Genomic DNA, 26,064 nt, shown 5'->3' with positions numbered 1-26,064 from the left:
ATGGCGCGGCGAAGGAGGGCGGGCGGCTGCTATTCCTAGGAACTCCGTGGGCAATAAGTGAGCGTCCCAGCGTTGTGGGAGCAGATGGGGAGCCTGCGCTATGGCCTCCTGGAAACGGGTCTTCCTAGTGCAGGGGAGGCCGGGAGAGAGGCACAAGAGGCAGTGAGGACAAAAGCCGAGTGGAAGTGCTGAAGGGGGAGACACGGGTCCAGGCTGGGGCGAGGGGAGGGCAGGGCCCTGGGACTCGGGGTGAGGGAGCAGGCTGAGGTCTGTCCGCACCCAAGAGCCTGGGGTTATGGGAGCCCGGAGATCTGACCTTGGCCAACCTGGGGCCGGGGGGGGTCATAAAGGCTTTGTGCTTGGACGCCCGCCAGGAAGGGGCTCAGACCGGGACCAGATTCCCGCCTGACCCCTCTTGTGCCCCAGGCGGGCGCCAGCCCCTGCCCCGGCCTGGCCCTTGCCTGCAGCTGGGAGCCGAGCCCAGCCCCATTGTGCGGGGCACACGCGGTGCCGCCCGCAGCCTTTTGTTATGCGGCTGCCGGCGGGAGGCGGAGGAGGGGAAGGGGGGCGAGTCCTGCCCCTGCCCAGCCCCTGCCGCCACGTCACGGGGCAGGGAGACAAAACCGGAGCCGCGCGGCGGCTGCCAGACACACGCAGCCCCGCGCCCGGCCGCTGCAGCCGCGGGCTCCCGCATCCCCGCCCCGCCCGGCCCGGCCCGGCCCGGCCCGGCCCGGCCCCAGGAGCGCGGGGGCTGCCCTGCCCTGCCCTGCCCTGCCCTGCCCTGCCCCGCCCCGGGCGCGGAGGTAGCGTTCAGCACCGCGGAGAGCGCCGCCGCCGCCGCAGCCCGCCCTCGCTCCCCCGCCATGGCCAGCGTGCAGCAGGGCGAGAAGCAGCTCTTCGAGAAGTTCTGGAGAGGCACCTTCAAGGCCGTGGCCACGCCGAGACCCGAAAGCGTCATCGTGGCCAGCATCACCGCCCGCAAGCCGCTGCCCAGGTAAGGCCGCCGGCACCGGCTGCCAAACTTTCCTCAGCCTCTGCCTTGGCTCCCCTGGGGGGGCCGTGCCAGCCCAGCCCGCACTTCTGCAGAGGGCAGGTCGCTTTCCAGCCCCGGCTCTGCTACCCCCGCTCCTGTCCCAGCTCCAGGGGGCGGCTTGTAGACACCTGCCCTGCCAGAGGGAGAGGGAGAGACTCTGCTCCATGCACTGGCGCAGCTCAGAAATGTCCTGCTCCAGTTTAGTCGGCCCCTCAAGGAAGAGTTGGGAGCGGGTCAGGGAAAGATGGAGGGAGAAATAACAAAAGAGCCCGGCTCGAGATGCCTCAAAGGCTTCTGCGATGGGAAGGAGGGGTCGGGCAGCGCCCAGGGCGTGCTGCAGGCAGATAAAGTTCCCATCCTGTCCAAAGTCAGCTCTGAAGGAACGTCTCCAGCAGCACGATCTGCCACTCTCCGGTGGGTCCTTTTCTAGCTCTGAGGAGAGAAGTGGCTTCCAGTCTCCAAATCCAGACAGGGATCAATTGTGTTGAACCAGGACATATCACAGGAAGAGACTATAGCTAGGAAGGGCTGTCTAGATATTGGGGGGGGAGGGGGAAAGAGTGGTTGCCTATTCTTATAATGCTGACAGCAGCTTCCCCCCAGGGTGTCTGTTTAGTTCTTCATACTCACTTTGAGAATGTTTCAAACAGGCAAAATCTTCTTGTTTTTGAAAAGCTGAAGTATCACAAATTGTTCTTGCAAATAGGTAGTATTAGAGCCCAAAGTGTTCACCTTACAGTTTGGAGAGTCATCCAGTTGCTGAGCTGCAATAATAGCATGTGGCTCAGATGGCCACTATGAACTGAAGCCATAATTACGGTGAATGGTTCATGAGCAGTTGGCAGGCTGGAGTATGTTTGCATTTCCCAGAGAATCTAAGGCAGTTCACTGGTGGTTTGTGAACATGAAAAGGAAATGAATGAATTTAGTAATCAACAATAGTTTGCTTAGTTGTAATACTGGGCTTTTTTCAAATATGAAGCTCCCTTATTAGTTTTGCTATGAATTACCTAATGGTCTGTGGCAGGTTTTTGGTTTGAGGATAACTAGTAACAGGAATAGACAGAAGCAAAGACTTCCTGGAAATCCCTAAGGCTGAGAGGGTGGCTTTGTCAAGACTGGCTAAGCCCTGTGCACTTGACACAGTATGGCAGGTTATGCTGCTTGAAATAGTTCAGTCCAGTAGTGTTAGCTGGCCTTGATTTCTTGAGGGCCATTTGGGATGAGATCTGATTATGCTGTGGTCTGCTTAATAACTATACAACATATTGGTCCAACAGTCCATGCAGAGGCCAATAATTTACTTGGCTGTCCCCTTGGTTACATAATAAGCATGAGGTTTAAGAGGGGTGAAGACCCAAGCTAGGATGCAGTTACTTACTTTGATCTTTTGTGTTAGGGTTGATATTTATGCTTAAACAGATACTCATGTATGTATTTATACTTATAACTCCTCCAGACATGTCTCATAAAAAAAGATTGAGCAAAATACTAGTAAGAGCCTTGAAAAGTGAAAATGCTTTTCTACTTTTGAACAAGGAGTTTAACACAGTTTTTAAGGTCAGGGGGTTTGGGTTGCTGCCACTAATTTCATCCTTTTTGACATGTGCAGTTCTGAACAGAAGATAATGATTGGATTGTATATGATTATGCAGGAAATTCATAGCATAAAGCTTTTTCTGGAAACTTTCCCTGTATAACTGAGCCAACAACTGTGCAGTCTTTTCCTTTTTAAGCATTTTTAAAACTATTAGCCTAGGGCTTGATTATTTTTTTTAAAACCTTTTTCTCACCTTTATGTTCCAGAAGCAAGATCCTAATTTGATGAAAATCATTGCGACTCTGCTTAAGTCAGTGGAACTGTACTAGTTTTTAGAGCATGTAAAGATTTAGCCATAGATCTTTGAAGAGGAATTTATATTTATAGGCCTTCTACTTGCATTTTAGCACTCTGAGAAACTGGGGGTTTTGTGGCTGACCTGGATCTCACACTCTGGAAAGTAACTGTGCTTTAGAATAGCTCTTGGCCTACACAACCTAGAAACTATGAGATTTCCCTCTAGAAGCTGTAGACTATACACTAGTGTCTCCTATATTGCCACCATGAGAATTCTGGAATCTTAAATCTATAACTTATCTCTTTCTAGAATGGACATTGACTTAGCACATAGATCTTTGAACTTACAAACCAACTATAGCTGTGGATAGATATTCTTTCTTTTAAAGCAAAAAAGATCTAGGAAGATCCAAACTTGGGCAGAGATCTGGTTCCCATTTATTTGCCATTACTAAATGGCTCACTCTGTGAATAGGTAGTCAGACAAAGTGATAGTTTAAATATAGACACATTTTCATGTGATCTCTTAATGCTGCATTAGTGCAAATCAGATCCTGATGGGTTTCTCATTGCCTGTAATAAAGGGCTCTCTCTTGTTCATTTCATTCAGAATGAGTTAGTTTTATATCTTCTAAATAGGACACATACAGAAAGGTGATGCAAGGCTGGATTTGCAATGCTGTGCCCATGAGGGCTTAACAAATGCAAGTGTAGGTGGTTTTATTCATTTGTGTGAGATTTCACCTCTGTGATGCCTTAGCAGGCAGATCACTTCTCAATCAGAATAGTGGCATTTTGCACAAATGTTGAGGATGGGGCAGAGCGAGGGAGTCCACGGTCCAGGCTTGTATGCCAACTGCTGCCTGTGGCTATGTGCTGAAAATCAAATCTTGTGAGGACACCAGCATGCCCAGCCTTGCTGGATGCTGCCCTGGGCACCCTCACAATATGAAGCACCACAAAGCAGCCAAAGTCTACCAGGAAGTCAGAACTCCTCCTGCAGGTTTATAGGCAGTGAATGCTGAGATCTACTGTGCTACCAGGAGAGAAAGTATAGCTTAATCTCCTTTCTAAGATGGCAGAAGGGGGGTGGATCCCTCCCTATGCCATCCTCTGCTCTCCTTCAGGCAAGTAGCACTTAAAGGGGTATAGGTAGAGGTGATGTGGGCATTGTGAGGAGGCCATCAGCAGGCAATGAAAGCCTTTTTCCCCTTCCCCCTGGTGCCCTATGCTCCCAGAATCTGTTAGGCTTAACCATATTAGTCAGTTTAGGGTGAGAGAGGAACCACCAGCTGTCCAAATCAGTCTGCTTGTTACTAGGATGAGCCATGGTGCTCACTTGTAGGACATAGTGTCCTTTAGCATAACAAGGGAGTGCAGCCCAGGTTCCAGGGACACAGCAGGTAATCACACCCACTTTGCATAAATGCCACCTAGAAAACCATGTACAAAGAATTATGTATAAAGAATTTCTTTCTGTCTGGCACTACAGCAATAAATTTACTCTGCAGTAATGGCCTTATTTCTTGTGGTTCCTGTGGACTTTAATTGGAGTTTGGGGAGCTCAGCACCTCTGGAAAATCAGGCCCAATTAGCTCAGAAAGGTTTCTTTAAAGTGTTTGTACAAACATCTAAGGAATAATGATGTAAATGGGCCCCAGAGGCACATCCCAGCTGCTGGGAGTCAAGAAATCAAGCCAGTTGTTTAGCTGCTCCATTTCCAAAATTTCAGAGATTTATAGCACACGACTTACAAGATGGCAGCTCTCTGTACATCTCTCTCACACACATACGCACTGTAGCAAAGCTTATCCAGTGGCTTTCTGTCTTGCCTTGTAGGTCCTGTAATGTCTAGCCTGTCTATTACTTGTAAGGCAAGAAGAAAAAGTAATTTAGATGCATCGCTCAGAATTGTTATCTCTAAAAAGCAAGTTGCAGCCATTCTATAGCGCGTAAGAATGGCTTTCTACCCATTTGGTTCAATCAAGGATTGTGACTTTAATACTCAGATATCTGTTAGCAATTCAAAGCAGTGTTTGTACTGACTGTATTCAAAGGGGTTCTTTTGACAGCCTGTGGTTATGACTGTTGGGTCATCACAGGAGCTCTGTAATGGATGACCCTGCTCTTAGAAATGATGCGTTTTGCATGGGAAAGGTATCGATGCAGAGTTTTGTTTTTTTAAAGTGGCTCTCTTCCCCTCCTCCCCCTTCTACCTTTAAAGATGAATTTGTAACAAAAGGAAAAGTTTTTTGCAATGTTATTGTTGTATTGTTGTCCCTGGAAGGGTTTGTGTGAGCACCAAGGAGACTGAACCACAGTTAGCTTCTCTGAGACTTTGTATTCAAGGATTTTAAACTTGAACAAATTAAGCCCTGTACCACTTTTGAGTGGCGATATTTTGTATTAGGCCTCAGTTTTCCCTTTTGTAAAACAAAGCTATCTATGAAATAACTTGTTTACTGCTCCCTGTGTGTGTTGGAAGCAGAGGTAGGAACAGAAGCCAAGACTAGTGAATTGAACCTTGCAGCACCTCTGAGCAGAGAAACCAAGACTGGGAGCAAAGTGATACGCCCAAAATCACATTGGGAGTCAGTGGCACTGGGAGTCTCCCAACTCCCTACCTGCTAGTTTTGCATTTCAATCGCTCAGTGCTGCTGCTCCTTTTCCAGTGTCAGAATTGTCAGAAATAATCAGAGTACACTGTGATGCTCCATGTTGGGGCACTGTTTCAGGACAGGAAGGTAATTGCTTTTACTGAAGTTTTGTACATTGATATTCATGGCAGCATATGCAATTTAAATTTTTTAATCAAATAAGTATGGAGCTGACCCCCTTGCCTACCCTTTCCCCATTCTCCAGTGGGGGATGAGGGGGAGAGGAAGGGGCAGCTGACCCTGAAGTGCAAAGAATATACTTGTAAATTCCAGGGGCCAGTTGCATATATCTTCTTTGAAGTGCTGTTACCTTTCTCCATTGGGTATTTTAATACTAATGCCATGCCATGCACTGTTGATGGGTTTTTGGTTGTAGCCATGTTGGTCAAAGGACATAGGCAGGTTCTTTGCATAGGTTCTTTGCGTAGATGTGATATCTTTTATTAGACCAACTGAGTAGTTGGAAAAGAGTTCTTAGCAAGCTTTTGGGCACAGTCACCCTTGTTCAGTTACCCTTGAAGAAGGCTGACTGCACCCGAAAGCTTGCTAAGAACTTTTTTCCAACTACTCAGCTGGCCTAATAAAAGATATCACATCTACGCAAAGAACCTTGCCTGTCTATGCACTGTTGGTGACCTTCTTTCCCACCCAGCTGTCTTGTAGGAACACGGCACCTCCCAGAAATGTGTCCTAAAACTGAGGGTTGTTTTACAGATTTAGTTCTTCACCTGGTGTTCGAAGTCAAAAGACCTGTGCCCACTTACATCTTCCCACTCTCTGTCCCACAATGCAGTGAAGCATTAAGTGCAAATTCTACATGCATCTGCACCAGCAGGACTCCTCTGGGCCCAACTGGCTGCTGTTACTCCAGCTTTCCATATTTGCTTCCACTGACAAGGAAGTTGCCTCGTGCTTACCACAGGGTAAGTATGTGCATATGGGCAGTTACCCCAGGGGAGCGAGGACACTGGAAGTTCGTGTCTTAACATACCTCACAGTAACATGCTTATGCATGCTGATGTAAAATGGGGCTGTTGCAGTAATGACTCATCTGGATTTCATTATTAATCTAGATGCGTGCCATTGTAGTTGAGCCAAATTTAGGGCTAAAGTAACCCCCATCCCTGCCCCTCCATAAAACACTTCCAACTACACTGAGTGACAGTATGATTCCCAGGCAGCATGTAGTGCTTGACATCACTTGCACTTCAAATCTGCATTTCTCTCAATCCTGCCACTTAAGGAATGGAGGAGGGAGGGGAGCCTGCTTCTGTTTTCTTCTTGAATCCTCTCCCTCTTGGGACCAACCCAAAAAAAAAAAAGTCAGGATGTTAGTTGCTCTGCTGCTGCCCATGCTGCTTCCCCAGACCCGTCTGCTTTCCCCGCCTGTGATGTATATCTACATTAATGCAGACTTTCAACTGCCAGTGTCAGAGGACCAGCTGCAGGAGCGTGTTTTGTTATGGACAAGCGTGAAATTTACAATCTCTCTGATTGTGATCAATCAGATTAGGAAATTGAAAAAGACACTGCTTAGACTTCCAAATAAGAACAGCAAATCTAGTTTCCACAGAAAGCATTCAGTATATCTTCTGTCTTCATGCATGAGAGAAACTACAATTTTATCCCACACCCCCTTTTGCACCAGGCTGTATTACTTGCACATAGCTACCAGAGCTATGCATAAATGCTCTACATAAGCACATGCTGCCTCTCTTGCTTGGATTTTACAGAGAGATCCTTGCTTTTTCAATGTCACAGTCGAAGATGAAATAAAACACAGAATTAAGATGTCATAGAAACAAAGCAAAGCCAAATAGCAGGAACAATACGAGGTTCCTAACACAGTGATTAAGCAATTCATATTGACGAGGGACTATTCAAAACAAATATTTAGTTACTATGGACTAAAAACGTTACCTGGGTGCTTGATTTGCCAGCGCTTTATTTCCAGATCGACAGCTCTGCTGAGAAATACCGGATGTGATAATTTTCGTGCTTCATTAAAAGTTAGCAAATGCAAGTGTTCTTTCATTTTACAAGACAATAAACACTCCAGTGGGAGGCAAGGAACCATCTGTGCTTAGGTGTAGAAGGCTTTCAGTGTAACAGGAAAATAGTCTGATCTACTTCAGTTTGATGCGTTTCACACCTTCACACAGGCAAACTCTGCTGCAAACCACATTGAATGGGATCTCTGAAACAGGGCTTTGCCCAACCGTGCTCCTGCTGAGCACCTTCAAGATCTCTGTGTAAAGACAGCCCTGCTCCTTTTGTCTTCTCACAGCATATGTTGCAGAAAAGCAATACCCTGCACCAGTTCCAGGCAATGTGATATTCCCTGTGGTCAGTCCATCTGCACTGAAGCACTTGGCTACAGGTGTTAGGTTTTTATTGTTTTCCAGTAACAACTTTAATCTGTTTAGCACCCTGTTTTCCCTAGCTGTAAGCACCTGTGTCTCCTGCAGCAGAGGTGTTTCCCCTTGCTCATCCCTTTAAGGGTTAAAGTGATGGCCTGGGGTTCAGACCTAGGTTCAGTACCCTCCATTGTCTCAAACTCCATGTGTGTTCTTGAGCAGGTCGCTTGGGACATATCTTCCCCACAGATATTGACTGCGGCACCAGGTAAATGAGCTAGCTTTAACCACCATGGCTCAGGCACTAGAAGCAGTGTAGCTGCAGCATTGTGGCTCTGTTATTCTGCTGAGATGGGTGTAGAGCTGACCCATGCAATGTGGACATTCTTAATCCTCCTTGGACATTTTTAATGCATTTTAGCCCCTCAATTTCTCATTTGTAACATGAGTGAAACTGCACTTCCCCCCCCTCCCCCCATCTTCTGCCTTGTGTATGTGGATTATAACCAAGCAGGCTGTCTCTTGACATGTCTAAGCCCAATGTTATTGAGGCCCCTAGCTGTTCCTGTGATATACATACCAAGCAGTGGCATCATACTCCTGGGTTCCATGATGTCATTTGGGTTTTCTGGGTGTGAATGGTACCAGAATTTACTCAGCTGTATTTATTTGGTACTTTCTTGGACAGTTGAAAGGAACTGATTGTAGAGGGTGGAAGGAGACTGGTTAGAAGTCTCTGGCTGGGGTGTGGTACTGTACTCTCATGGGTATTTCGTTCTGATTCTCTTATGTGAGCAAGCAACATGCATTGTTTATTTTTAGGGTCAATATGCTGTAAGCCCTAGAGCTTCCTCTCTTCTGTAGGATGTAGCTTCAGGAAAACATAATTCCAAAATGTCCACCAGCATTAAACATGTTTTCTAAATGCACCAAGCCTATGAACAGCATCCATGATGTTCCACTCCCCACATAGGAAGGGAGTGGTAGTGGAGGATTATAATCATGCTAATGTAATTTTGAGATGCTGCCAGGGTTACGTAGGGGTTAATGCCCTTTCTAATGCTCTCATTAGCCCCACACATCAGCTACAAGCTTCTGTGCTCCATCCTACTTTTTAAATAGAAAGTGCCTTTAAGGGTTCAAATCCTTTTAGAAACACTGCTGCCTTCCTGTTTCTGCTCTCAGGGTCTTTTCTCCAAACTGCCATCTGCGTTTCAGTAACACATTCATTGGATTAGCCTTTTCCTAGAGACTATTCCTGGCCAATTTAAGGGAGAAGTCCTTTATCCTTGTTCAGGGGAGAGGCAGCAGGGAGGAGAGTAATAGAGCAGCTAGCCAAACTTAAAATTAAATCGACCACCTGGATTTCTTTTTTGTCACATGCTTGACAGCTGCTTGTCTCTAAATTTTACAGAATTCTGTCCTGTATTTGCTTTCCTGATATTGTCAGTGATGGATACGACTGAATTTTTCACAGCATCATGCTACTAAGAAGCTCTTTCTGGGCTTCTGAACCCATTGGAAGAAACTGTTCTGCAAGCCAGTCATTGCACTGTACTGCAGTGAAACCAAATGTAGGGTATGGCCCACAGTGGGGCTGCTTTGGGCAGCGCCACTGCTTTGTACTGTTAACATAACCTGAGGGCTTCCTCACCTCATGCCATCTTTTAACTGATGCAAGGAGCACAGAGTCTAGTCTTCACTTAGCCAGTTACTCCTGTGCCATGCAAGACCTGATCAGAATGCTGTCAACAAAAGGGACGGTGGAGTTTTGACACAGCCCAATGTTTCACAGACTAATCTGCATCAAGGAAAGCTTTGTGGAGAGAGTATGCTGCCTAGCCATGAGGTGGGAGACCCAGGTCAAATTTCTGTTCCATCTGATTCACAGTTAGCTCGGAAGACAAACTTTACTTTGCATCAGGGAAAGCAGGGACATTCATCTGGGATTTCCACACCCCCTGCCCTCAGTGCTAGACAACAGGATATAAACCCATCACTCACTTTCCAGTGGAAAAAGAAAACTGAAGTGATATTCTCCAAACACCTTTGGTCTTTTCTCACCCCATCTCAGAAATCCTTTCCCCAGCTATTCTGGCAGTAAGGACACAAATCTCTACATTAGCTGTATAATTGGTATGATGCCACTTTTATCCCTATATCAGACAGCTCTGTTGGGATCAAAGAACAAACCATTGGCTTGTAAACTCCAGTCAATTGGATTTGGGACTATTAAAATGTCTGTTCAATCTCCTAGAACAAAAAAATCTCCAATTCCTTTCCCCCCCCCCCCCCCCCCCCATGTCCCAGCTCTTGGGACTTCCTGTAGGACAAAGTTAGTGAAAGAAATGGAATACGTTGGCCATCAGTCAGTGAAGTCTTCTGGAGCCAGCCCCAAAGGGAAATGGCTCTGAGGTGAAGTGCTTTCCTAAGTAAATGGATTATGGAGCAGCTTGTAGCATGAAAGAATACACAAGGCAGTCAGGAAAAGGGGCTTTTCCAATTAATCTTTCCTGAAACATGCCTGCACTGTGTGGCAGTGGGGCCTGTATTTAAGAGGACACCAGACCAAACTGTTCAAAAACTGGTGGGGCTGAGTTTGCTCTCTTAGATCAGGCATGCTTTAGGGTAGAAATGGGTTTCAAGGCAGGAATCAAAGATTCTTGAGCTGAGGCTTGAGAAATGCTGCGAGCAATTTTCAGCACTCTGGCCTGAGGCATGAGGTTCACCCACCTCTGAACAAGGCTTTCCAACCCATGCATTACAGGAGAAGGTGTGGAGGCTGGCTCCTGCCAGAGACCCAGGGAAAGCTGTGTTTCATGAAATTACTGGTAAGAAGAGGCCATCAAATCATCTGATCTGGCCACAGGCAGAACATGGTTGTTAATGGATTCAGGTTCTTTCCATTTGCAGTGGCACTGAGATGCCACGGTGACTCCTGCTGCATTACCACCTTCAACTCCTTTATTCTATGCAGGGCAGTTGTTAAGAGTTCAGGGTTTATTTGGCTTAGTTGTAAAAAGAAAAGCCAGGAAACACACCCACAAAGGCCCCTCTCCCACAGAGGAGAGGCAGGTTGTGTGTTCCTGACTCCATGCACAAGCTGCAGAGTTTACAAGTGGGAGCTTTTTTTCCTCCTTTTATAAGTTGGCTCAGCGGCAAGTCTCTTCCTAGTCGCACAGTAGCAGTAGCAAAGTTCTGCCCAGACAAACAAACCAAATCAGGGCCTTGCTTGCAGGGATGCAGTCCCTGTGGCTCTCAGCACATGTGCACAGGTGTTGCTGACAGCAGAAGCGGAAGACAGTTGTGGGAGGGGGAGGGGAAGGAGGAGGTGGGGGGCAGGTGTTGCAAAAAGCCCAGAGTGGTTTGCAAGTGGAAGGACCCTATGCTGATGCTGAGCCTAGGCAGAGGAGGAACCGGCTTGTGGAGGAGATTGTTACTTCAAACTGAGCAGCTTCAACCTGAAACCAGCAAGGCAAAACCATGGGATGTCTCAGAGGCATTTGGAAAAAAGCTCATGCATCAAGATCTCTCTCCTCCCCTTTTCTCCAGCTGGGAGGGTATATTACCAACTTCACTACACATCAGGAGCCAGATATTGCCCTCAGGTATAAATATTCTGCTCCCATTGAAATATATGGCAACAGTGCATATCTGTCTGGCTCTGAAGAGACAACTGCTTCAGCTGCTCTAATTCAACAGGGCCTAGCACAGTGGGAGGCCCCATCTCAGCTGGAGTCCCTGGGTACCACTGCAGTCCAAATAAATAATAACCTAGGAGAGCCAGCATTGCCTCAGATGGGCAGCAGGCTGGAGCTGTCCAAAACTGGGTGACTTTACCTCCACCTCTTTGCCACATCTTTCCTAGGGAGAGGCTGAAAGAACTTCCCAACCCCCTTTCCCTTCCAGGTAGGTTGCTGCCAGCCCAACAGCCCACTAGGGTGCTCCAGTGAGGTAGATCACTCACTGGAGCACTAACTCTGTGGCACTCATTTAGGTGCTAAGTTAACTTTCTGTAGACAAAGTTAAGCTTTTGGCAGAGATGTTTGTGCTGAGATGAAAGGAGGTGAAAATAGTTATTTAATGTTTGGAAGTACTTTGGCAGTTACAGCTGGATTGTTCCTGCTTGGAGCTGTGTTGTGCTTTGTTTTCTTTTTAAGAGAACCATGGCAAGTGGAGGATCATTTTGGGGGTTGTCATATAATGGTATTGCCTTGCTGTCAATGTGGCCTTTAAAGCCACAAAGCATGTGAAAGTTCTTGTGTCCTGTGCTGGTTCCAACCCATCTGTTTTGTGCTGAGGCCACGAGGTGGATTCACACACGCAGACACTGCTTTGCTGGGCTAAATAACTTTTTTAATAAGCCTTGTCTGGCTTGCTTTTATGTTGATGGGTTAATTAGCTAATATCCCCAAATTGGTAAATGGCCTCATGAACTAATTAGGTATTAACCTGGCTCCATTATAGATCAGTCATGAAAACAATTTCTTCCTAGGCAGGGATATTGAAGAGATTGATAAAATGTTTATCGATTGGGGAATATCCTTTCATTACTGCTGTTCATTTATAACTGGGTAAATCAAGTGACATTGCTGGTAGCCTGGAGCTTTCTCACCTTCTCTGCTGCTAATCTGCAGGCAGCCATGCTTGCATCAAGATATGTTCCATCAGGATCCATATAAGAGGCTCAGGACTGTACTTTACTTGCAAGAAAACAAAGTGGAACCTTTCATTGATTGCAGGCTCAGTACAGGGAAGTCAGCACTTTCCCTTAGACTAGGAACATGAGACCAAAGAAAGGTATTTTAGACATGGATGAAATTCACCTTCGTACAGAATCATGTGCATGACTTAAACCCTGAAAATAGTGCTTTGGGGATTCATAAGCTGTCTGACACCCCCTGGCCCACCAAGACAGGCATTTGAGCCAAAGGTGGGATACTGATATTCCTTGGAAACTGGCTTAGCTTTTTCCTTTCCCTGGTCTTCTCTATAACATTCAACACAATGGGTGTATCTACACATGTACTTAAGTACACAGTGGACTAATTTGCTGCAGTGTAAAGTGTCACAGTCTACACGTGTGATGCTATTAGATCACAGCAAACTAATTTTCACTGGTGTAAGATAGTATTGTCAGAGACAGTGCTATCTTACTGTGGCAAAAAGAACTGTACCTAAACACACATGTAAACGCTGACCTGGGTGTATGTTGCACCTGGTCAGCTCAGGCTGCACAGGACCAGACTCCTGCCTGCTGCCTAGCCACAGGGCTCCACATGCTGGAGCACTCTCATGCCCCTCTGCCTCCCAATGCCACCTCTCAAAACCCAGGGCTGACCCCCTGAACTCCCTGCCAGCCCAGAGCTGCTCCACCCTGGCTCAAACTGCTGCAGTCCTAGGCACAGCATTTGCATGTGCACCCTGGACTGCAACAGTTTAAACATCTACACATGCCGTTAAGGCATTGTGATAAACTGCAGTTCAAACTGCGCTGGAGTTTATCACACCCCCTTAATGACATATGTATATGCACCCACCGAGTAGTGCGGCCACTCATTTGCGATCCCCAGAATTGCTTCCTGACCGGGCCTGAGTAAACAATTCCTCACAAAACTAAGACTGGAGGATTTTCACTCTGAATATGGTTCCCTGTTCTACCTAGAAACCACACTCCTTTTCAGTGATTTGTCCCCAGGATGGGGACATAAGTCATGGGTAATGACCCAACCTCTGGCCCCCAACTTGCCCTGATCCACAGAACTCTCTGGCTAGAGAGGTTCTCCCTTCAGAGGCTGCAGAAGGGCAGGAATCTGTCTGCTGAGAGCTGATCTTCTTGATTGATCACTCTCCTTCTGCCCCTCCTTTACCATCTCACATTCAGTAGCTGACTAAAATAGCACATTGGGATTCAGGTGCTCTCTCAGGGAGCACTGTGGGCTGCATGCTGCCTGCTAGGAATGGAGGCTAGGGCTGTTATTACTACCACTGTTCTGCCTTTTAAGCTACAATTCCCTTCCCTTGGCACTGATATTGCAAGGAGCTCCTAGATTTACAAGCTGTGAGGAATCCAGCTGAGGTGTTTACGCTTCCCTTCCACTTTTATGAACTAAAGTTGCTTTTTAAAAAAGATTTCATGAGCTAAAGATGTTTTGAAAGTAAGCAGATTTTACTGAGAAGATGGAAAGTAAAATGAGGGGGAGGAAGAGGGTTGGTAAGGGAGGAGAAATATAAATCAAGTAATCATGCCTTCTCATAATTAGAATTACATGTAAAGGACAGCAATCCTTTTTGCATAGTAAGTGAACTGGCCTTGCTATGCCCTTCCTCTCTGAGGAGGTTACTCCAGGCCCAGAACTTTGTGCATTGCAGTGAGCACATCTACATGTCATGTCACCCTACAGCAATATAGTGATGTGCTACATTTGCTGTTCAACGCGCTACAGCAATGTAGCAATTATATGGGTGTACATGGGAACGCTAGCTACGTTGCTGTAGTGGTGTACTCCCCACTTATAGTGCGCTGCTATGGCGATATAGCAGGGAAATGTAAGTGTGCACCACCTGTACGGCTCCAAAAGGACATTTTAAAGCATGGTGCAGTAACAGTGTTGCCGTATGTAGACACACCCAGTCAGTGTCATTTTGGACACCATATTTTCTCGTATACAACATGCCTTTGTTTTTGAAAGGTAGAATGAAGGAAAAAAAGATCTTTCCTTGAAAATGCTGGCAAGTAGCTTTGGGGCTTTGGGTAACTAAGCAGCATCTAGGAAGCCCAGCATGCTCACTGTTCTGCTTCCTGTGTATCAAGTGCAGCCTTACCTTCACTCCCTCACCCCCACCCTACCCTAATTGCAGAGGCTTAAGCAACGGGAACTGCTCTTACCATATTTCCTTCTTTCCTTATAATTTGCACCCCAATTTCCAGCAGCTTGCATTATTTTTATATATATATATATATATATATATATATATATATATATATATATATATATATATATATATATAATATGAGAGAGAGAGAGGCACAGAGGGAGATGACTTGGCCTGGGTTATGTGTCATGTCTTTGCAAGTCCCATGTTTGGAACATGTTCTGCATGTTGAAAGTTGACATATCGGATGTTTTTTTAATGTGCTGGAGCAGTGATGATGCTATCTCCTTATATTCTTTGACTATATTCATAAACCAGCACCAAGTGCAAGGGTGGGGAAGGAGCTGCAGAGGTTGAAAGGCTAGCTGGCTGAGCTCAGGCAGATCATCACCCCTGTCTTGCCTGGCATCATTTCTCAAGCCACATGCTTTTGTTTTCAATGGAAATGATGCCTGGGATCTTAGATTACAGACTCTCCGGGGCTAGAACCACATGTTCTACATGTCTGTAAGGTGCCCAGCATTATGCAGGTGCTCTATACAAATAACATGAATTGACAGCTATTTTTAAGCTGCAGATGCTGAGCACCTGTCGGGATCTGCCCTAGATCTATGTTACTTTAGTTAGCAGTGACTTTTACCTCTCTAAATTTTGCATGATAAATACGCATCACTTCTCCACCTAGGCTCCTGGGATGCACAACTGCCCTCTTTCTTCAAGGCTAGATGCATCAGAGTTCCTCTTCTCCTGACATATATTTCTCTTGTAACCTGGAGTCATGGTATGGAAGCACAGTTGTACTAGAGGGCACCTTTAATGGGCCAGATGTTGCATATTTAATAAATATCAGCCTCTTTGAGAGGCAGCCAGTTGAATGTGGAATTCCTGAGCTTCTGTGAATAAGGATGGGGTGATTAGACCTATGGAGTCTCTGCTACAATTTCCTCATCTGTAAATTGGGAACAGAATGAGCTCAAAACCCCAACAGAAGCCTGAAGGGATGTTTATGGCCACTAATCATAATCAGATCAATTGATGTTACACCTGTGTGTATTGCACCTCAGCTGCACTGCTACAGATACTAGCAGCTAGAATGGCCAGCATGCTGTGGGGACTCGGAAGTTAACCACTTCACTCTTTCATGCAGCACTTGCCACATCACGCTATCGAATGCTGCCAACCCAAAGTATTCAGGAATCGGGAATCTTTCTCCATGAACATGATTAGATTGGTTGAAAATCATGAGGTTTTAAAAAAATCAATATGTGGTTTCACGGTCTCATAGGAAAGTAGGGCTGAAAGGGACTTTATAAGGTCACGTAATCCAGCCCCATGCTCAAGGCAGGTTCATCCCTGACTATACCATCCCAGCCAAGTGTCTGTGTAATCTGTTCTTGAAAATTTCCAAGGATAGAGATTACACACATTCTCTGGGTAGCCTGTTCCAGTGCTTAACAGCCCTCATAGTCACAAGTTCCTCTTCATCTCCAACCTAAATTTCCTCTGCTGATGTGTGAAGTTTCCTTTGGTTCATCACTATTTTCACTTGTTTCTTTCCAAGCCCAGGAGCCTAAACTTAAAAAAAAAAGAAAAACAGTTATAAGGCCAAAATATTCCTTATCACTGGGCTCTGGGAGCTGGAGCTGTAAAGTCCAAGTCTGTACTGTATATTGAGGGCCTGAGCTCCTTCCCTCCTCCATGTTAGTGTCAGCCAGACAGAGGCATTTTATCCATCATTACCACACAACAAATAACATATCTGAAAAGCACTAAACCTTGGCAAATGTTTGTAGTAATCAGCTGCTGCGTAATTACCATCCACAGAGAATCTGATTTGGGGATAGCCCTGCTGCGTGGGCAGAACGTGATGCCCAGAACTGCAGGACTGGGGGAGGAAACAAAATACTGTGCTTGTGCAGCTGAGTGTAGGCTGGTGGGGGCAGCTCTTCCTAGTTCAAAAGCAGCAGAGCCCCCGGAACAGGTCCTGGCCTGGTTAAATATACATGAAATCATGAGCCAGAGAAATGGGGGGGCTAGTAAATCCACTGCTAATAGATTTTTAAATAAAAAGCAGCTAAGGGCTGCAGCGTGCAGCCCAGACTTCAGCTAATGAGAAGGAGGAAAGAAGGGAGAATGGGAGAGAGAGAAAGAAGGAATGAGAGAGGAAGGTGGGGGGTTGGCCTGTGCCACTTGCAAGGGGACAAATTTCTTCCCTGATGAAACTCCATTGACAACACAGGAGTTACACCAGAGATGAATTTGACCCAATTAATATTGGGTCCTTAAGTCAGGCTTATTGTATTCATCAGCTACGCTAGAGCCACAGCAGAGATAAGAATATGCCTTAGGAAGCCTGTCTGGCATAGTCAGTGACACAAGCTGTACAAGAACAGGCTAGAAGCACTTTGGGGCTGCTGGTGCAGTGGCACTGAACTGGCAAAGGAGTGTCCTTTCTGTTGGTGATGGGGCAGCCTCACAGCCCTCCTGCCCACAGCCTGACAGGTTCCCAGGGAGGCAGCAGCATGTCCCAGTCATGTCTGAGGGTTGGGAGCCCACACTGACCAGACAAACAGCCACACGTTCAAAAAGGGAGGCACTCGGAGGAGCTGAATATGACATATTCCCAAGACCAGGAAATTCGCATACAGGCATTGGGCCAGATCCTCAGCCTGGTGCCTCTGGGGGGTTATTGATATCGATGCAGAGGGAGTCTAGAATCCTAGAACTTTGTGCTACTGTACGTCCAGCAAGGATCAAGCCTCTTGTTCTTCCCTTGTTTTCTCTCCTCTTTATCTGCAGCATTTGACATCATCAAAGTCTCCTCCAGTGGAAAGGAAGTAACACAGTGCACCCCATACCCCGTTCTGGCTTGTGTGAAATGCAGTGTAATGCGTCTCTTTAATGAGGTTGCGTGGAAATAAACAATGAAAAGAGCTAAAAGCAGCATGGGGGCCTTCTCCCAAAGCAGGACCTTGTCTACGAAGCACCTGCTGTGCTGTAGGAGCCATAGCCATAATAATCTACCAGTAATGAACATGATGTGGCATTCAGCAGGAGAAGTGCTGGTGGGAGGGTGTTACAAGCAATGATCCTGATGGAACAGCACTGTGTAAACAAGTCTGTTCCCTGACTGCTTCCAGTGCGAATGTAATGTGACTTGGAAACCGGCTCTGAGCGATGCTCTATAACAGGTTTGCCTGCATGAGATGTCAAAACAAGTGCCTGACTTTCAAATCTGCAAGAGGGAAATAGGCCACTGTTAATGTCTCTGTTTTGTGGGAGATGAGGGGACAAGGAAAGAAATAACATGGTGGCATTCTCCTAGGTGCAGAAGATTACTAGCACATGGCCTGGCTCACAGCTCAGTGCTGGGGGCAGTGGAGAGGGCCTGGTAACTGCAGTGGTGAGCAAACCACAGTGGGAGAATCCCTGATTCCTGTGCACATTCAGCCCTTGTCAAAGTGAAAGGCCTCTAGCACTCTCAAAGCTTAGGTGTTGACAGTATGATCCTTTCACACTGCTCTCAGCAGCCTGCAGTCCTAGCCAGAAGCATCCTCTGCTCTTCCAAAGTGAGCTCTCACCAGACACTGATCAGCAGATCCAGGCCTGCCCTGCAGCAAAGACTGCTGATCTGCATCAAGTTAATGAGGGCTTTGTATCTGGGCCTCTGCACTTGCATTGCATGTACAGAACTTCTGCCCCGTAACCAGTGGAGTGGGCAAGGGGAGAAGAGATGAGACAGCGAGCAGAGGGACTTGCATTCTGACTCTAACATTGATCTGCTGTGGGACCTCAGGCAGCTCCCATCACCTCTTTGCCTCAGCTTTCCTTCCCCACATGTGTTGGTCAAGCCTGTTTAGATTGTAAGCGTTTTGGGATGCTCTGCTGTGTGGTTGGTCATGAGGGCCCTGATCTCGGACAGTAGGCACATCTAGGCACTACCGTAATACAAATAATAATATGGCATCTACATGCTGCTGGGGAGAGGGCTGAGACCAACAATGTTATTTTCACATGGTTTAACCTAATCCAGATTTGAACCAAATGTCAAATGCATTAATCCACGATGACTTTCATCTCCTGACAGTGCAAGTCTAACATGCTGATAGGCCAATTCTCTGCACTTTTTGTCGCATTCTAGCTCTTCTCTTTCATGGGTGACTTCCTACATTTGTGTGTGCATCGCCCTTGTTGGAATATGCAGTATTTATTTACCCTTAGAAGTCATCACTATGCAAGTGTGACTAAGAGTAATTAGCCAAAAAGGAAGGAAACACCCAAACCCATGACAGAGCATTGTGATCTGGAAAGCCTGCTGCACATGTACAGCTGTATGTTAGCTCCTTTTTAAAAGGACTAGGTCTGCTTTGTCTAGTTGATCTTTCACTGTGGTAGATTTTAATGATGAGATCATAGGACAACTGAAGAAGTTGACCTCCATACCTATAGCCTGTATCTATTTATACAACTGGCAAACTTGGCCCTAACTTACATAGAGGGAGAAGGCATTGGATTCCACCTGAATTTAAAAAAGAAAGGTCCTTTTTCTGCCCTGTAGATTTTGAGAGAAGGAGATCCCATGAAAAAACACATGCTTTGTATTGGGCTGCAAGAGCTATCAGCTTGGTTTGTAAATCCCACCTGAGGTCAGGGTCACTTTGTGCTAGATGCTGTATTTGCATACAGCGAGACAATCTCTGTACTGAAGAGCTTGCAGCCGAAGTAGACAGGCTGAGCAATGGGAGGATTTGGATGCCCCTTCTTTACAAAAGAGGAACAGAGGGTGGAAACAGATGTCATCTGACATCTCATTTGTGCCACCTTAACTATTTTTAAGGTGGCACAAACGCTGAACAAATATATGTCCTTACCCTTTGTTGTGCCACATGACAGGAAAATCAGCAGTGCAATAAAAGGTAGTAATAGACTCTGCTGCTTTATTTAGGTAGATGCCTATTACCTTGTGGCACAATCCCTGCTCAGCCACGGGACTGCTTAGGCAGGGAAAAGCCTGCTTTCCCCACTGCTCCAGACTCATGACATGGATCTGAGGCAGCAGGAAAAACAGGGTGATCACACTTGTCCTTATTCTGCACCATCAAGGGTGGGACAAGGGGTGATGTGTGTTTTGCCCAGTGAAGCGGATCAGCTGTGCTGCGAAACATTGCGGCACAGCTGATCCGCTCCATTCAGTCGCATCTATTTCTAGCCTAAGGCACCTAGATTATGTGACTTTCCAGGTCACACAAGGCATCTGTGTGGGGAAAGTGAGAACTCAACTCAGATCTGAGTCCAATCCTGTGTTTTAGCCACACAATCATGCTGGCTTCTGTGTCATCCAAATCTCTCTGAGGTAGGTGCAGAAAGCATGTTCGGGTTTTACACTGGGTCACCAGTGGGAAGTGATTATGTCCAGAGCAGGCCTGATTAAAAAGCAGTGACCTCGGCTGCAATCAGCTTTTTGCCTCCATGTGAAGATAAGACCATGATGGGTTTATGCATTCTCCAGGACTGACCCTTGCCTGAAGAACGAGAAGGTCCTGAGGGGAATTTTCCTTGCCCGCATGCAGCCCATGTTCTGAGTGAGTTCCCTGCCTGCATCCCATCTCCTCTGCGCAGCCAGGGAAATGCAACAGAACACTGAAAAAAGCAGAGAGCTCGCTGGGGTTGGTTGGGAAATGAGCTGTCACAAAGAGGTCCCAGAGATGGGAGTGGGGATCCCTTCCCCCCGAGACTCCCTCTATTTCTTACAGGCCCAGGCACCCTGATGGCAGATGGCCTGCTAAGTGGGTCATGCCAGGCTAGCTTTCAGGAATTTCCATTTTAACCCTGAATCTGCCAGCAGATATTGTGTGTGCAGGAGGATTTTGTTGCTTTCCCTATTAGCATGGGAAAGATTAAAAAAGGTTTTATTTGCTTGGTTGCAGTCACTTGGAAGCGCTACAACCTGTGTGTTTGTGTCAGCCATGACTCGCCACCAGAGTTACTCTGTGGTGAACCAGCTCCAGATGGAGTGAGGAGGGTCAGAATAGGCATGCCGTCACCCCCTGGAAGCCTGGGTGCTTCATGAAGCAAGGCCTGGGGAAGCAGTTCAAACCCCTGAGGGAGTTCAGGGGTAAAAGGAAAGCTTTTTTTTTTGCCTCCATTAATGCTCTGCTGCATCCCCCCCCCCCCCCCCACACATGCCCCTGCAATGTGCATATTTTCTTCCCCACTATGCTTTGGTGGTCGGCATGGTCTAGCTAGAAAAACCCTAGATGGGGATTATTAGCTTACACGGGTCTCCATGCATGTGGAAGCAGCCTCATCAGGCTGTATTCAGCTTAGCTTTCATTGGGCACATCTACATGTACACTTCACCATGGAGTTGACTAATTAGCTCTGCAGTAAAGCGTCACCATCTACATGTGTGGCACTTTTAGGCTTCAGTAAGCTAATTAACTCTGGTGTAAGATAGTTCTGCCTGACACAAGTACAATCCTATGGCAGAGTTATTTAGTGTGCACATGATGCATGTGTAGATGATGACTGGGTCTGGCTGGAACATGGGGGTGCTACAGTGTGGGGGCTGCTTGCTGGCTAGCCCTGTACTGTAGCACCCTTGGACCCCAACCAGCCCTTCAACAGCATGTTGAGCCAGGGCAGAGCAACTCTGGGCTGGCACAATGAACCCCCAGGCTCCCTGCCAGTCAGGGCTGTGCCGCCTCGGATCAATGTGCTAATACCGAGCCCAGGAGCAATAAACTCTGATACACTGGACTTTATTCAGGCACTGGACTTTATTAAGGCACATTAAAAGCATGTGTAGACACACCCACTGCGACTCAGATAGGCACAATCAGAAACTTGAGACACATTGTGGGCATCACATATCGATTATAAGGTTTAACTTCTTTGCAGAGGTGGGCAAGAGCTGGATAGAATTAAAAGTGACTTCTCCTTTTGGCTGGGACTCCTTATGGTAGGCTCTGACATCAAGCATCAGAATGGAGGTGGAGGGCAGCATCTCCCACTTTCTGGGCTAGGGATTGGGCATCTCGTACCCATCTCCCCACCATCAGCAACACCATCCTGCACCTGGGCTGATGGGGGAATGCTTGCCCACAGGACTTGCATAAGCACAGCTATGGGCACTGCGGCTACACGTGGCCCTACAGCATCCCACCCTCTCAGCCTTCCCCCTGCTTCCTAGAGTCACTGGGCTCTGCTACCACGGAACTAAAAAAAAAAGCCACAAATTAAAATAACCCCAGGCCAGTTCATCCCCAGTTTAAGCCATTAAAGTGAGTGGTTACATCAAGAGCAAGTATGACCCTGTGAGCTGCATGCAAATGAACCTCCAGCCAGGCCTGGGCCACAGCCAGGAGCAATGTTAGCCTCTTGGATTACAGACCGTGGCCCAGTTGCTTTCCAGTGCCAGAACCCAGTCTCCTTTGTGACCTACAGACTGGCTGGCTGACCCACAAACTGTCAGCTACCAGTGCCCCCAAAGCCTGTCAGTTTGTACCATCTAATACCCAGGGCAAAATGTGTGATGCTGCCTTCATCTAGATTGAGGTGCCTCTCCCCACAGTGCTCAGCCTGTTGTCCTTGGGGCCACAGAACATCCCATTTTCCTCGGTACACAGGTTTCCCTACTGGTACAGCCCAGCTCCAGGTGCTACTTACAGAAAGTGGCTCCCAGCTGCTGCATGAGCTGGAAGCCTGCCCCAAGGCTCTTGTCTGTGATCAAGACTATGGCAGGGGGAAGGGGGCACAGAGCAAATGGGGCTCAGTCCACATGAGAACTATTACCCCAATGTGGAAACAGGTCAGTGAGCAGGTGAGCCAAAGCTCCTGGCCTGAGCTGCAGATCCCTAGTACCTGCTCTACTGCCATGCAGCAGCCTGTGGTACGGTGGCTCCCTGGCCTTTGATGCTAATTGATACCAAGCTCCCTGTAATCCTTCCTCTCCCTCGCTAACTCTTGTTCCACGGGCATCTGCTCGGAGAGAAGAGAAGGCAGGGCTTGCTGCACTGTTCGCCTGTCTGCCATCTGGTTCTTCCCAGCCTCCTTCTGCTTCCAACGAGCAGAATCCTTAATGAGTCCATGGCCTCGGCCCAACAGGGGGAGAGGGGAGGCATCAAAAAAAAAAATCCCCTCGCTTGTAGCTGCAATTAATAGCAAAGCTTTTGTCTGCTCCCCACCCCCAGGCTCCAGCTGTACAGCGGCTGAGGGAGGGGGCAGGGGAACAGAAGTGGAGCTCTAATTAGCAGCCCACAAGACAACCCGGGCAGCCCTAGGGGGAGATGCAGTGACAGCACAGAGGGAGCGGAGGTGTGGGGGGGATTAGGGACCCAGCAGAGAGGGAGAGCAGAGTGTAAATTTAGTATAGCAGAGCTAGGAAAAAAGTACCCAAGGTTCAGCATCAGGAGCCTGCCCTGCCCCTTTGATTTCCCTGCCTTTAGGCCCCCCTCTCTCACCAGCTGCGTCCATCTGCCTCTCTGCTTCATCCTCTAATCTGGTACTCTGCTTGAATGTATTTGGAGATTGAGCCTGTCCTTCTCCCTCCATTCTTCTTGTGGGCACTAGTTCAACATCTCTTGGGCCCTCTTACTTTTGAGGATCCTAGGTGGCTTTTAGACAACTCAAGCCCTGACCCCTGTGTTCCAGCCCCATTGCTTAGGATGGGAGGGAGGGGAAGCACTTTAGATACTGATATTGCTCTCTAAGGCATCGACACTAGGTCCATTTTGCTTGACTGGGTGGGGACACAGATGCCTAAACCTGACTCTCCTGCACCACATAAAGATTTCAACAGGAGTTTAGCTGGCAGGGATGAGGTTATCACGATAGCCAAAGGCTTCTCCAGAAGAGCACAGCAAGCATGGCTTAATGGAAATCCCACAGGAGCCTGCCCCCTGAGGGAGATGAGCCAAGCAAGGAAACATTTGGAGCAGAAGAAATGCCTTGCACTATTTATATGAGGATTGGTGGGGGTGCGGATAAGGGGGAGGAGGCGGGGGCACAGGGGGCAGGCTGAGTTTTATCAAAAATGGCTTTAGGAACATAGGTCCTAATGCTTTTCAGTTGGAGCTGTGCTCCTTAAACCACAGTGACACTTCTGGAAATCCCTCCTGTAGCCTCTTTGGGTTCAAATCATGATTCTTTTGCACTTATTTGTCATGGTTCAGAATGACTGGATGAATTTTAATAGGATTACATTTTAAATTCTATACACTGAATGTGTGCAGCTCTCTGGGATACGGCCTGAGCAAATTGGGTGAGCTGTGCTGGTTCAGGTCTGTCTTTCCCCTGATTGAATGACCCCACAAGTGCTTTCTGGGTGAATAAATGCAGGTGGGAATGTACTGTCTGTGGAAATACACACAGGGGGCAGCTTTGAAGTTTGGTTTCACTGGACATGTCTTGTATTGGCTTCTTGTTGTCATTTACGTGGTCAAAGAAAACTGGGACTGAATGTTCCTGGAGCGTTCTCTGGAATCCTCACCCAGCTCTGGTGCAGGGGGATAGAGGGTTTGCAATATAAATGGAATAGGGGAATAAAAGCTAGTGTGAGGTGGTCCTCAGGCTGGATCACGAACCATGTAGAGCATGGGCATGTAGAACACAGCAATGAGTGACTGAAGGTTCGTTGGGTGCTTGTCTTGTCCCATCTAGAATTCCCACTGTTACTAGCACAGGTTCCTCTCCACCCGTGTTGGCATTTGTGGGCTGTAGTACAGACCAGTCATCGTTGTTCCAGGGGGCCATGCTAAGGACAAAGGTACTTACAAATGACTCTGGCAGTCAGTTTCTCATCTGGATTAGGTCTTGTGGTGTGGCTGAGATGGAAAATGCTGAGCCAATGTTAGCAATAGCAGACACGGCCTGTGGAATGACAGCTCAACTGGCTGCATAGCCAGATGCATGGACTTCAACTGGTTTGAATGGCCCATGTCCAAAGGACCAAACTGTGCTAGAACAAGGGTAGGCAACCCCCGGCATGGGTGCCAGAGCACGGCATATGAAGGCATTTTGCTTGGTGTGCGTGCCTTTGGGCAGACGGTGGGGAAGGGGCCAAGGCTGTGCTGCCACAACAAAGATCAAGCCCTTCGCAACTCTCCCTCCATCTACCCAGGGCACTCCAGCATCTTACAAGTTGAGGTTGTGGGTATTTTTGGCACTCTGCCCAAAAACATCGCTGATCCCTATGCTAGAACATAACGTAGCCTCACTTCCTCCCTAACTTAATGGCAGTGTTTCCTCATCTTGGCCTTCCTACCACACATGCTGTTAACAAGTGGGACTCCAAGAACTGTACTTGGGCCTGACTTGTGCATGGAAATCTTCAGTGAAGTTGTACCAGGGACATCATTTAAGAACATATCCACAGAAGGATTATTCTCAAATGATGCTACAGCCCATTTAAGTTTCTTTCTTTTTCCCTCCTACTCCAGCTATTCTCTTTGTAGTTCATTATTCCTCGACTTCAGCCTTTTATTATAGATATCCAGGCCAGCTGTAAAAAACAGTTACCTCTCAGGAGCAAGCAAGGATGAGGGGTGATTGCACCCCTTTACCAGACTGACTCCTGATCCCCTACCACTGATGCTGTCAACCCTGGCTGCCTGTTTTAGGTGGGTTTCTTTTATATGCAGATAGAATTACCCAATATCTCAGCCAGTGTCTGATATACATTCTGGAAGCTAAGGTACTTATAGGGACCTGGAAAAGGTCACAGAAATGTTGCCAGTTGAAAGGTCACCAGAGAGCCTGGTAATGTAGTGATTAATGACTATACTGGGGAAGTAGCAGCATATTTTGAAGAAATTGCAAAGGGCCCCCTCACAATGGAGTCTATTTAAAGTGTGACAAAAGCTGTCCGGCTGCCTGTTAATTAGCAAATGTTCCTTCTTTAATAAGGTCTCTTTACATGACTTGTTATTTCTCATCTATAATAAAGTAAATAGCAGGGCAGTTTCCAGTGAAATAAGTTGTGCAAAGAAAGTATTTCCTCCCCAGCTGCGAATGAGAAGGCAATGGGCTTCATTGCCTCTTACCCAAGTGCAAACCCACTGACTTCAGATTTACACTGACTGAAAGGGCAATTTAGAAGCTTACCTGAAAGATTACTCTGTCCCTTACTTCCATCTAAAAATGTTCAGGGCCAAATCCTGGCTGGTGTACACTGTTGCAGACCCACTAGCTTAATTGGAGTTAAGCTGATTTATACTAAGTGCCTACCTTTGAATTTGTCTCTTGTGAGAAAGTGGCAGCCTCATCCTATGACATGCTGAGTAGCACTGGCTGGAAAAGAAGGAT

General features: G+C 47.1%; 1 protein-coding gene across 1 annotated transcript in view; it reads left to right on the top strand.

The window, feature by feature from the left end:
- Nucleotides 1-844: 844 nt before the first annotated feature.
- The window catches only part of SRRM4 (serine/arginine repetitive matrix 4), a 140,788-nt gene continuing 115,568 nt past the window's right edge, over nt 845-26,064 (top strand). Inside the window, exon 1 of the mRNA XM_019493617.2 lies at nt 845-994. Coding sequence (XP_019349162.2) covers nt 864-994 — 131 coding nt within the window. The 5' untranslated portion in view covers nt 845-863. The remainder of the gene's footprint in view (nt 995-26,064) is intronic.

Source organism: Alligator mississippiensis, chromosome 10, assembly GCF_030867095.1.
Source record: "Alligator mississippiensis isolate rAllMis1 chromosome 10, rAllMis1, whole genome shotgun sequence".
NCBI lineage: Eukaryota > Metazoa > Chordata > Crocodylia > Alligatoridae > Alligator > Alligator mississippiensis.
The sequence above is the reverse complement of the archived record's forward strand: the minus strand, read 5'-3'. Positions and strand labels throughout refer to the sequence as shown.